The following is a 12,317-nucleotide window of genomic DNA, read 5'->3' on the forward strand; positions in this document are numbered from 1 at the left end:
TTTTATTTTAATCTACTTAACTTAGTTTAACTCAAGATTTAATTATTTTCTTATTTTACTTTTGCTTTAATTCCTAACTTAGGAATGCAAACAGTAAGAAGGAATTATTCAGAATAAAATTGTATTTCCCATTGTCATGATTGGGACAAATGTCACTAATGTTATTACGAGACTGAAGGCGATCTTACTGAACCCTCTTATGTAAATGATCAAAGAAGGTGAAGGAACGACGACGTTTCGGTCCATCCTGGACCAGTCTCAAGTCGATTGTGAATGGTCTTCCCTTCCCGATCCCTTCACCTTCTAGTGTGTGGGGTCTGGTCATCCTACTGTGGTTGATAAACTTTAAACCCAACACCAAACCAAAACCATTTATTGAGAAATAACTAACAATTATCAGAGCCCAAATAAAGGGTCTCATGTCATCACCTTCAATATAAATAATTGCGCAATGTCACACACGAGATAAAAATGTACTTTATTATTTAAAATATGAAACATTTTAGCATTTTCTAATAAAATACTTTCGAGACCTTTAAAGAGAGGAAATTTGAGTATTAGGCAGTTTTGAAAAATGGGTATTAACAGATATCCTGAATTTTATTACATTAAGAAAGCCGCTGTTTTTCTTTAAAATTTGTATTTACAAGAAACCTGAAAAATATATGACGATCTAAGGGGGGAAAATAACAAATTAATTTGAATATTCGTGGTTAGTAGCATAATATTGGTGATGAATTAGGTGCTTTGTGCAGTGATTATAGGGTTTAGCTCAAAGTTGCCATATAAATCCTAAAGGTGGCTTGGACAACAATAATTTCATATAATGGTTGTTGACTGGTGGCAGCGAGCTGGTTGGCTGTGGACAACGAGTTAAGAGGTCGATAAAAGTGTTTGGCGCATGTTCACCATTAGTTCAGTAGTCTGGTGTAGGCTGCTGCTCACTCACCCACAGCACACTCCTGAGGTAAGTCTGTCATCCTCCGTGTTCTGTGTGCTCATATTACACGCCCTTTTGTTTTTTAGATTTCTCCTCCGTAAGAAATGCAGTGGATTAGCCTAACTAAAAGCGTCAAAACATAGGCTACCTACCTACTTAACCTTCCGGAGCCGATACTCATTAGTCCCTAAGAGCATCTATCTAACGTGATTTTCAATTTCCCTAAACCACAGCAATTTTTACGTCGGGGTCAACTCGTTAAAATTGATCTATATATTCAATAAATTGAGATTTGTGAGTATATTTCTAAATATAAATAATAACTGATTCGAAATGTTTATAACAAATTATCACATGAAATTTGTTTTCTATGAATGTAGTGATAGCTATTGCCATCTGAAGTATTTGTTGAAATGTACATAAATTATCGTCTTGTAAAAGGTTGATTTTTTGTGAGTCTCCGCAGTGTGAAATATTATTGAACTCTTTGCAAGAAATAATACATAAGGTTGCATATAAATTAGATTTGTTCCAGTGTATTCCATAATTGTATTAATATTGCTTAATAGTTAATGGCTCATTATTTAAATTGTCATTAAAGTGTTCACGTCATATATTACACATAATTGTACATTTCCCTAAACCTAAATAAATATATTTATTTGGGTTAGGTTCAGGCAATAAGCTAAATAAACTTGCTTACCAGAAAAGAATTGAGGTCTACAAGGCTGACAACTCGTCAAATTGGGCACGGTAGTGCTGTCTTCATTGAGATAACTAAAACACTTAAATTAGATAATGTTAATATTTAATATTTTTCACTGTTGGGTGCAATAACAAGCAACTTCCGATCCTTTATACAAGCATATATCTCTTGAACAAGTCCACAAGGGCCGTGACGAGGGTTCGAACCTACGTCCGAAAGGCTACCAGACGCTGCCTTAATCGACTGACCTACGACATGGTTAATCTTTTCATTACCCCAGCTCTTTTTAACCCCTTGCCTTGCTAAATGTTCCTATAACGCGACTGGCTAATCAGTTAACCCAATTACTGCCGGGTGAATAGGCGCGAAGAATTGTGAGTTGGTGGCCAGTTGACACTCCTAGATAACACTGCACAAGACTGGAACCCGAGTCACATTCGCTGGTTTAGGGAGCTATCCACGAGGCCCAAACTGACATCCAGGATACAATAATTTTAAACTCGCCAAAGTACAGTAAAAAACTCAGTTTGCAATACCTCTTTTCACAAAGACAGTAGTAACCTAATAAAGCAACCTACCCACAAAATCCGTAAATGTTAGTAAAGTTACAGTAAAAAAAAAAATTGCCGATAGAATTGTGTTAACCTTGAGATGGTTACTGGACGCTCTATCCCAGCACAGCCATTACAGAAGACATCCATCATATAAACACACAAATCCAAAGACACTCATTCCAAGCTTGCAAAGATATATCAGTCTTATTGATAACATTTTAAATTTGACACAAATCTACGGTTGCAGGAAAAGGTTCGCCCCCTTGTGTATCATTTAAGGTAGCAGCCATTATCGATTTGAAAAAGTTTAAAAGCCTTGTGAAAGTATAAAGTATTGTGATTAATGTAGAGTCTGTCACTGGCGGCCTGCCCTCTCTACTGTAACTTGCCGTTTACCTGACCATTTTCATGATTTACTTTATATATACGTGAAAATGTCCATCTGTTTGAGGTTGGCGGGGTGAGGGTAGAGAGAGAGAGAGAGAGAGAGAGAGAGAGAGAGAGAGAGAGAGAGACTATCCAGAGCACAGCTGGATACGCCTTATTGTGCGTGTGTATTCAGAGTTGTATTCGCTTAGTTGTGCTTGCGGGGTTGAGCTCTGCTCTTTCGGCCCGCCTCTCAACTGCTAATCAATAAACTGTTACTACTAATTTTTTTCTACACACACACAAACACACCAAGGAAGCAGTCCATATCGACTGTCTAACTCCCAGGTACCTATTTACTGCTAGGTAACAGGAACATCAGGGTGAAGGAAAATCTGCCCATTTGTTTTTCCGCCGGCGCCGGGGATCGAACCCCGGTCTCTAGGTCCACGAGTCTAGAGCGCTGTCCACTCAGCCATAAACCCCCTATGTATGTGTGATTATGTGAAGTTTGTATGTATAAGTGATTATACCCCTATGCGACTAAATGTGTATATATATGTAGATATATACTATGTATATATAAACTGTTGCATGATACCAGTATATAACAACAAAAATCAGATCCACTAAATTATCTGAAATGAAATGGGTAGAAATTTTTAGTAGGCGGCAGCACGCACAATGTGACGCTACGAGGTATTGGCCAGTACTGAAGGACGTTATGATGTTTACTTATTCATCTCGCTGTTGGAAATCATATTCTTTGTGACTCGTTTCTATGATATATATACACACACATATATAATTCCTAATACTTCTTTGGAAGACAGAGCATGAATACTCGAGTGTTTGGCAGGAATAAAGTGTGTCACTTTTGAGATATGGAGGTGATTTTTTTTTAAGTTTATCTTGACATGTGCCATAGGCTAATGTTAAAAGTGAACGTGGACAAAAGTCAAGTGCTTGCGGTATAAGGAGACGGAAACTGTTTACACTCATTTTCGTAAACAGTTTACGAAATGAGTGTACGGTATTCTGAATGAGTGGGTGTCATTTTTCAATTTAACAATCTTTTTTTCTATGCTGATCTTCAATCTTTCCCAGGCGATGAGCTGAAGATGATTCTAAAGTGCGCATTATGATGCCACAATTCGTTTTCAAGACGGCTTTTCCTAAACTTATTTAGAACCCGTTTTCGTAATTGAACTAATAGAACGTCGCATTTTGATATATACTCTGCCCAAGGCTAATAAATATCGTAATAGAAAATGGTTGCGGGTCACGAAATTGACAAACTGTCCCCATGCAGACGACGAGTCACAACGTTGCTGAAGATATATTGACCAAATCACACATCAGAAGGTGAAGAAATGACGACGTTTCGGTCCCTCCTGGACCATTATCATACTGTGCGTGATAATGGTCTAGGACGGACCGAAACGTTTGTTTTTCTCCATCTTTTGATAGAGAAAATTTTCCTTGATTGAGAGGGCACACAAGGACAGATTATTGGTCACTTTTTATCTTCTTGAGCACTGTATCCATGTTTTGCTCGTAGCAGACAAGGAACATGGGTAGGATGAATGTGTAGACTAAAAACATTTTATTTTTATAATTAAACAAAAAGGCATACCTCTAATGTATAATAATATAGTTAATACATGGTAGTTGCAGTGAAAAAAACTTTATTAGCTGTCCTCGTAATTATAAGGTGTGTAGGTTTGTAATTTACAAGATAAATATATCCGCTGAGATCCGATCAAGTTTTTTTTTTTGCCTTGTGTAATTATTTTTTGTTTTGCGCTACCGATCACAGGATGAGTATGGGGTTCACAATAAACTACCGATCACAGGATGAGTATGGGGTGCACAATAAACTACCACTCACAGGATGAGTATGGGGTGCACAATAAACTACCGCTCACAGGATGAGTATGGGGTGCACAATAAACTACCGCTCACAGGATGAGTATGGGGTGTACAATAAACTACCGCTCACAGGATGAGTATGGGGTGCACAATAAACTACCGTTCACAGGATGAGTATGGGGTGCACAATAAACTACCGATCACAGGATGAGTATGGGGTGCACAATAAACTACCGATCATAGGATGAGTATGGAGTGCACAATAAACTACCGATCACAGGATGAGTATGGGGTGCACAATAAACTACCGATCATAGGATGAGTATGGAGTGCACAATAAACTATCGATCACAGCATGAGTATGGGGTGCACAATAAACTACCGCTCACAGGATGAATATGGGGGATATCAGTTTGAAATACAGGTATGATAAAGCCCAATAGGGTCTGGAACCTGTACACCAGTTTATTGAAAGTTGAAGGGCTGAACCACAGAGCCTAAGCTAAACCCCTACAAGCACAAATAGCTGAAAACGATTAAGTTCGTACACAATTTTTCCTTACACTCAGTCTTTACTACACACCTACATTCACTACCCACGATCATCACTACACACAATCTTCAATGAATATGATCCTGTGTATGTACACAGCCGGGAGAGTGAAGATACACTGGTATTGGCGCCCTTCCCAGGAGCACCATGGGACACTCCACAACCCGAATTGTGTGTTTTGAGGCTTCTACAAAACCGCGTATAGCTTATGGTCTCACACTGGAAGCCATTTCCGTTATGTCGAGAATGCTCGAGTGGATGCCGGACGCAAACACTCATTTATAAAATGTAATTTATGTGGAGGTAGAGTGAATAAATCATCACGTTATTTGCTCATCAAACAGCGATACGTCAGTATAATGTGTACTACGTCAGCTAAAAACAGGGAGTCAACATGTGCGTTGTTTGTCCAGTACCACCTGGCGGGTGTTGGTCCATCGCTGCCACGTGCAAGTTTGCTTAGCCCGCGAATAGCTCACTAATAGTGAGTCCGTAAATCAAGATGTGAATGTTGTCTACTAATTAAGCCATGGAGCGAACACAATTGGTATGGCACGACAGGGATGCTAAATTTACTGATTGTGTGCTTCCAGGAGGTCGTTCAAGCGTTAATTTGTGCAGCAAATGGATGTCTATATAAATAGATTTAAGTGTGTGAGTGATGTACATTCGGACACCGTCGACTGGAATTCAACCAACTTTAGAATGATGCTGGAGAGCTTCAAGAGGGAAGGTCATACGTTAGGCTATAAGGCAGTGAGTAGTGAAGAGTTACTCTGGATGAAGATCGTGTGTTGTGAATGTCATATGTAAGGAAGTGTGTTGCGAAGCTTTATGATTGTTTAGTGAAAACAGTGTATTAAAGCTTCTAAAGGGGGGTAAAAATAGCCTAAGCTACTCTATTCCTTTGAGATGTATTTCTTCTTGTCTCAATAAACATACTTGAACTTAAAAGCTCCTCTCTGTACACTAAGATCAGGTAAATATTGTGTATAATGATGATCGTTTGTAGCAAGGATCTTGTGCAGGGAAGATGTGCACTGTTGAGATGTAACTCACGAAAATCGGGGTGAGGGTGGGTCCGGGAGGTTGGTCCCTGCATGAAGTACAGTATACGCTTTTGCCTTTGCCTCAATTATTATTGCTGATCATTAGTTCTTAAATCATAACAATACAAAATAAAAGAACATTCCTGTTTAAATATTTGTAAAATTGGATTAATAAAACATTTTCAGTCCCTAGGCATCTGCTAAAGGCCATGCTAGCACTAGTGTTGATGTTGGTGATGGCGACCGGGCAGGTCTCCACCGCCGCCACCGTCAGCTGGGGCTCCGATTTCTCCTCCAAACTGATATTATGGAGGACTGAAGAAACTGATTCTCCATGTACGTATATCTTGCTCATAAGTTAACTAATCCATCTGCTTCATCTTTGGTCTCTATCACCTCTTAAGTTTTTGTGTAGTAAACTGCCAGTGCAGTCAGGGGGGGGGGCATATCGACGGCATGACAGAGCGGCCAGCGTGAGACCAATCATTGAAACCCAGGATTAGCAAATGCGATTTTATCAGGCCGTTCATTCACAACTGAACGGTCTGATCAAAAATTCTCTACTGCTTATGTAATGGGACAGCAAGTACCATCATCGGTCAAAATTCTGACATCAGTGACAGCGACACCAACTGTGTAAAAGCGCAGTCAGAACTTCGGACCACTATATGGCTGACAACTAAAAATAGAGGATTACATGATAACACAGTAATACGCGTTTGTCAACCATGAGCGTTACTCTATCTTGGTACTCGACTGTGATGAAAAACTAAATAAGCTTGTTCCTTAGGCGTAAACAGCATTACCGTCAAGTAAGGCATCACTGCAAGGAGGACAATGCTAGGTTTCTTAAGGATGTTGAATGCATCAGCAAAGTCTACGTATGTTTTTGTTTAATATATACATAGCATTTTTGGAACGCACATACACACTTAAGTATATAAATATTATGTCATTAAGTGCATTTATTCTTTTCAAGAACAGTCAGTTAGTTGCTATGCATTTGAGCGAAACCACAATGTTTTAACTTGCGCTGAAGCAAGAGTAGCTAACGTTTCAAAGACCGTGTAAACGTTTTCTGTAATGTTTTAATTCATTCCGTCATCCAGCAAGACTCTTACCTACAGGTTGGTGCAAGAACTTTTGTCTGGCACTGACCAACTGCACGGCCGTGTCCATCCAGGTGGTGCATGAAGGAGTCGTCTCCTGCAGCTTCACCTCACATCAGGACCCCCTCAACAACCTTAGCCCCTCGGCGTCTGGCTCTGTTTTCATTTTCCATTCAGGTGAGTATGTTTTCAGTTTTACAATAAACTAGAAATTAATTTTAATATCCGAGGTAAATAAAAATGTGGACGGTTGCAGAAAAACGGCCCATATTAGGCCGTTACGAGATAAATGATTGAAATTGTTTAAAAATTGACCCATACGAGGCAGCTCCTATCTATATTCACCACACTCATTTTTCGCCACTTTACAATTTATGTACAAGGGATATAAAATGTCATTTTATTCATTCTGTAGCTAAGGCCTATCTCCGATTGGTTAACTAGTATTCATAATGACAAATCAATTGTGTAGTACTGTGTTGCACAAAAATGTTTATATATTTAGGCTTTATAAAGCTACGTCAATCTCATTCTCTAATGTTTTCGATGTTGATGGTAGCTGACTAGAGCACAATGTGCTGACTATAAAGAAATACACAATTTAGTGAAGATTGTGTTGACGTAGATACCTTGCCTGTAAAGATGTATTCAAAATTAGTTGTCTGTTGATAAAATCCTAGCCTAATCTGCTTCTCTTTTTGACATGGCTCATCTTATGTTCTGCTCTCGTACTGGGACCCCGAATGATATCTAGGAACTCTTGAATACTCTGTGACACTGGCAGGTGCCTTCTTTTGATAATTACTTACAGGCAGTGCTATATAGCCATCCTAGTTAAAGGCTTTCTTTACATAGGGACATACTAACGGACATGCACGGCTAGTTGCTCTTGGAGGGAGAGAGGAAGAAAGGGGCAGTCCAGGGAAGGCGATGAATTAACCATTTTGCAAATATATAATAAAAATAAATATTGCAAATTTTATAGAGCCAAGTTATCGCCCCGCCCCTGAAAGCAGGTTTCAAATGAATAACGAATTTCATGTAATCGTATTTCCTCTGAAAATCAGTTATTCTTTAATCGTCATATTGTTAATGATACTCTTAAGTAATAATATATAAATCAATCCTGATTACATACGAATAAGCATGACACAACATTTGCGGACTACAATCAGTTTTGCATAATAGGAATAAATTCTATAGTTCCCAGACCCAGTTTGCTCTGTAATATTATTTTTTTAATAAATATCTATTTGGCAGATGCTCTAATGAGACTACCAAGTGCTGATGGAATAACAGCAGGAGGAACAATATCAATGCAACAAAATAGTACAGAAACTAACACGTATGCAGCTACGGAAACTTCATTGCCATCAGAAACAACGGTGTCACGAGAACTGGGAACTGACGTACCAACAACACTAACAGGAACCGCAACAGCTACATCAGAAACTGCAACAGCAGCACCGCTTGGAATATCAAATAGTACAGCAGCAGTAGGAACGTCAACAATAACAGAATTTTCACTCGCAACAGAGTCAACTTCTCCACCGACGGAATTAGCCTCGTCCACATTCCAGACAAATATATCGGCTGCTACAACGACTGTCTCGACAACGCCGCCAATTGCTACGGCCAGCACGGTATCAGGCACAAGTGTTCCACCGGCCACAACATCAGCCACAAGTGTCCCACCGGCCACAACATCAGCCACAAGTGACCCACCGGCCACAACATCAGCCACAAGTGTCCCACCGGCCACAACGTCAGGCACAAGTGTCCCACCGGCCACAATATCGGCCACAAGTGTCCCACCGGCCACAATATCGGCCACAAGTGTTCCACCGGCCACAACATCAGCCACAAGTGTCCCACCGGCCACAATATCAGCTATAAGTGTCCCACCGGCCACAATATCAGCTATAAGTGTCCCACCGGCCACAACATCAGCCACAACGTCAGGCACAAGTGTCTCACCGGCCACAACATCAGGCACAAGTGTCCCACCGGCCACAACATCAGCCACAAGTGTCCCACCAGCCACAAGTGTCCCACCAGCCACAACATCAGCCACAAGTGTCCCACCGGTCACAACATCAGCCACAAGTGTCCCACCGGTCAGAACGTCAGGCACAAGTGTCCCACCGGCCACAACGTCAGGCACAAGTGTCCCACCGGTCACAACGTCAGGCACAAGTGTCCCACCGGTCACAACGTCAGGCACAAGTGTCCCACCGGTCACAACGTCAGGCACAAGTGTCCCACCGGCCACAACATCAGCCACAAGTGTCCCACCGGTCACAACATCAGCCACAAGTGTCCCACCGGCCACAACATCAGCCACAAGCGTGCCACCTAAAAGCAATATAACAAGTTTGGCATAAAATGATACATTCTTGCAATGCCACAAACTCCCATAGCGTTTTGGGCAAGTTTTAATGCTGACAAATTTGTTGAAGAATACATTCAGAATATGCAGCAATTTGGAATTTGACAGAGGTAAAGTCGGTACTAAACAAAGTACTTAAAATTAGCAATGTATGTATATATATTGAGAATTTGCAGTGATTTGGATTAGTTAATTGAGGAACAGTGTTATTCGTATGAAGTAATCCGACAGGATATACTATGGTTATCATGTAAGCAGGTACCGCTGTTAAAATTTTGTTGACCGGATAACTGTAGTACTTGGGATAGATGGTAATAATGATAAATTATATTGGAGTAATGTCACAATACTAAATTAATTAGTAGCACAAGGTTCTTGGGTAGATGGGATATAATAATGCAGTTTGCATAGCGAAGATAATAACTGGACTAGGTGCTATGATGAGGATATTAGATTTTTCTTTGCTTGACGTTTTAATAAATGCATGTTGAGCAATTGTTTACATTATTAATAAGAAAATTCATGTTTTTGGTCTCAATATTTGCGTGGTGTTTGCATTTATTTGGTGTCACTGGCCTCATTGTTACGGTATCAGAATTGTTTTAATTAATCAATCATTAGTCAAACGAACAAAAATATAAGTTTTCACAATATTTACAACCGTATTGACCACCACAACTACACATCATTTCCGTCAAACACATCCCAAATCACATGCATTAGCAACGCCTTTTTCGTAAGTAATGTAATATCAAATTGAAACCAAATTTTACACGAATTAAGTGGAGATACATTCTATTGAAAAATATTTTTAATTTTTGTAAATATATAACAAAATTACCAATGTCATCAATGTTATGGTAATGGTGGGTTGAATATTTAGGTAAACGGTACTGTTGTATGTTGGAACCTCCTGAAAGACGACTATCAACATTTGGTTTACATGGTTTCCTTCTCATGCTGTATGGACCCCCCAAGCCTGTGCTACGCCTTAGGTCTTTCTATCTATGTATGCGATGCTCTGTACATTATTGACAACATACGTTTGAACTCCTTTAGTAAAAGTATTGATTTGCAGCCTATAACGTTTTTTGTGTGTCCAATTCGTCCTTGACTAAAGTTCATTCCATCCAGCGGTCGACTCCACAGACGCATTCATACATTTGTACATGCTTTTTCTCAGGGATATTCCTGAGCGAGCCCTAAGCCTCTGGCTGGCCCAATAAGTGTTGCTTGTTTCTGTTTTACTTGGGCGGAGTGTGAGTATTTATGACTCGTATGGTCGCTTCAGTAAGATTTTGCCCCATGTGTTTAACAACTTCTTCTGCTCTGTTGAATCTAAGTTGAAATCTTAATGGGTTTGTAACTGTTCATTCAAAACAGGAATTTTCTCAAATATAAATTATTAATATAATAGCATATTGTGCATATATAGGCTTAGGTTGGGTGTTTAGGTTTTGTTGGCGATTATTTGTATTTATAGTACGTGGGTGAAGTACTTATAACGTTGTGGTTCGAAAAAAAATCGTCAGATAAGCACTTGTTTCGGAAGTGTTCTACGTCATCAGTTGAGTCGTGTGTACACCGTTTTTCATTCATAAACAGGAGGTTTGGCAGATGCATGAAATCACTTTTAGATCTTTGTTTGGAGGACGGGCTAGTGTGTCGTATGGAACAGCCGCTCTGCTAGGCCTATTATGCATGGGGTGTATTCCTACAAAAATACAATTGTGTATTTTTAATATTTCTTAAGAAATAGTATGCTTAATAAAATGAGCATATTGATTGCGTAAATGACTAAATTAATTAGGCCTCGTTTTCAGATAGTTAGGAAACTGGCTATTTGTAACGACATTTACAAACGAAGACCATATATTATTATACATTTTGAGTTCCTGTAAAAGGTAACATATTAAAAATGATATCTGGCATAAAGATTTATCAAATTTGATATTTTTATATCAAAATTTCTTACGTGTTATATGCATTGTCCATTAAATTTTGCTCATAATATAAAAAGTATAGTAATTGCCAACAATGAAATAATTATATAGTCGTCTTTGAAAATAAAGTTTAAAGTACACAACAAATATTCCTTAATAATTTTCTAGAGTCGCAAATCTCTTGACTCCAACAGTTAGATGCCTAGTATTTACTTTGTCCATATGGTCAATTTCTTTATGATGTTTGTTATATAAAAGTTATGTTATTGTTAGTAATATGGCAATGCTGAAAAAAGTGTGTATTTAGTATTGAAATAATTGTATATTATGCGATAATGTTTAGGATAATTTGTTGAAGGAAAACATTCCAGTAAAATGCAGCCTGTCGTTCAATTACAGTATCTATTGTTACTATGGTAAAAGTACAAAATATGGACTATTGTACAAAAAAAAAGTCCACGTTTTGTACTACTAATTTTGTAGAGGGTACGAGAAAAAAAGGCAACCAAAGTTATTGTTTTCCCATAGGTGTTCTGTGCCGTCCGTCCTCAGGCTTTGCGTGCCCAAGCTGCGGCCAATTCAATTTCAATGGCCAATACCTTTCAATTGTAACAGTAAATACTCCCTAAATCAAACTTAACCGTGCACAAACTCATTACTTATATTTAATTTCTGATTTAGAACTGCCGTGTTTCATCACGCAGCGTAATATAACAAATACCATTGATCCGTTCGCTACATCTGAACGGTTCCGGACGAGTTGCTTCTTGACGCTACTCGTCGCTTAACTGTTGGCCTCCAGTGACGACCGTCGGCCGGCTCAGTTGTGTCTTGTG

At 39.1% G+C, this 12,317-nt stretch overlaps 1 protein-coding gene across 1 annotated transcript; it reads left to right on the forward strand.

The window, feature by feature from the left end:
* Window positions 1–854: 854 nt before the first annotated feature.
* Window positions 855–10,623, forward strand: LOC138353114 (uncharacterized). The gene is made up of 4 exons (XM_069305879.1): window positions 855–967; window positions 6,227–6,376; window positions 7,168–7,326; window positions 8,410–10,623. Exons 2-4 carry the CDS (start codon window positions 6,250–6,252, stop codon window positions 9,531–9,533), a joined length of 1,410 nt encoding a protein of 469 aa, XP_069161980.1. The 5' UTR covers window positions 855–967; window positions 6,227–6,249; the 3' UTR covers window positions 9,534–10,623.
* Window positions 10,624–12,317: the final 1,694 nt, after the last annotated feature.

Source organism: Procambarus clarkii, chromosome 56 (assembly GCF_040958095.1).
Source record: "Procambarus clarkii isolate CNS0578487 chromosome 56, FALCON_Pclarkii_2.0, whole genome shotgun sequence".
Taxonomy (NCBI): Eukaryota; Metazoa; Arthropoda; class Malacostraca; order Decapoda; family Cambaridae; genus Procambarus; species Procambarus clarkii.

Excerpts from the sequence above, each read along its gene's own strand:
- LOC138353114 (XM_069305879.1), top strand. The coding sequence starts at position 6,250 with ATGCTAGCACTAGTGTTGATGTTGGTGATGGCGACCGGGCAGGTCTCC. Across the intron at positions 6,377-7,167 it reads TGAAGAAACTGATTCTCCAT|GTTGGTGCAAGAACTTTTGT; the intron begins GTACGTATATCT and ends TCTTACCTACAG. Across the intron at positions 7,327-8,409 it reads TGTTTTCATTTTCCATTCAG|ATGCTCTAATGAGACTACCA; the intron begins GTGAGTATGTTT and ends TCTATTTGGCAG.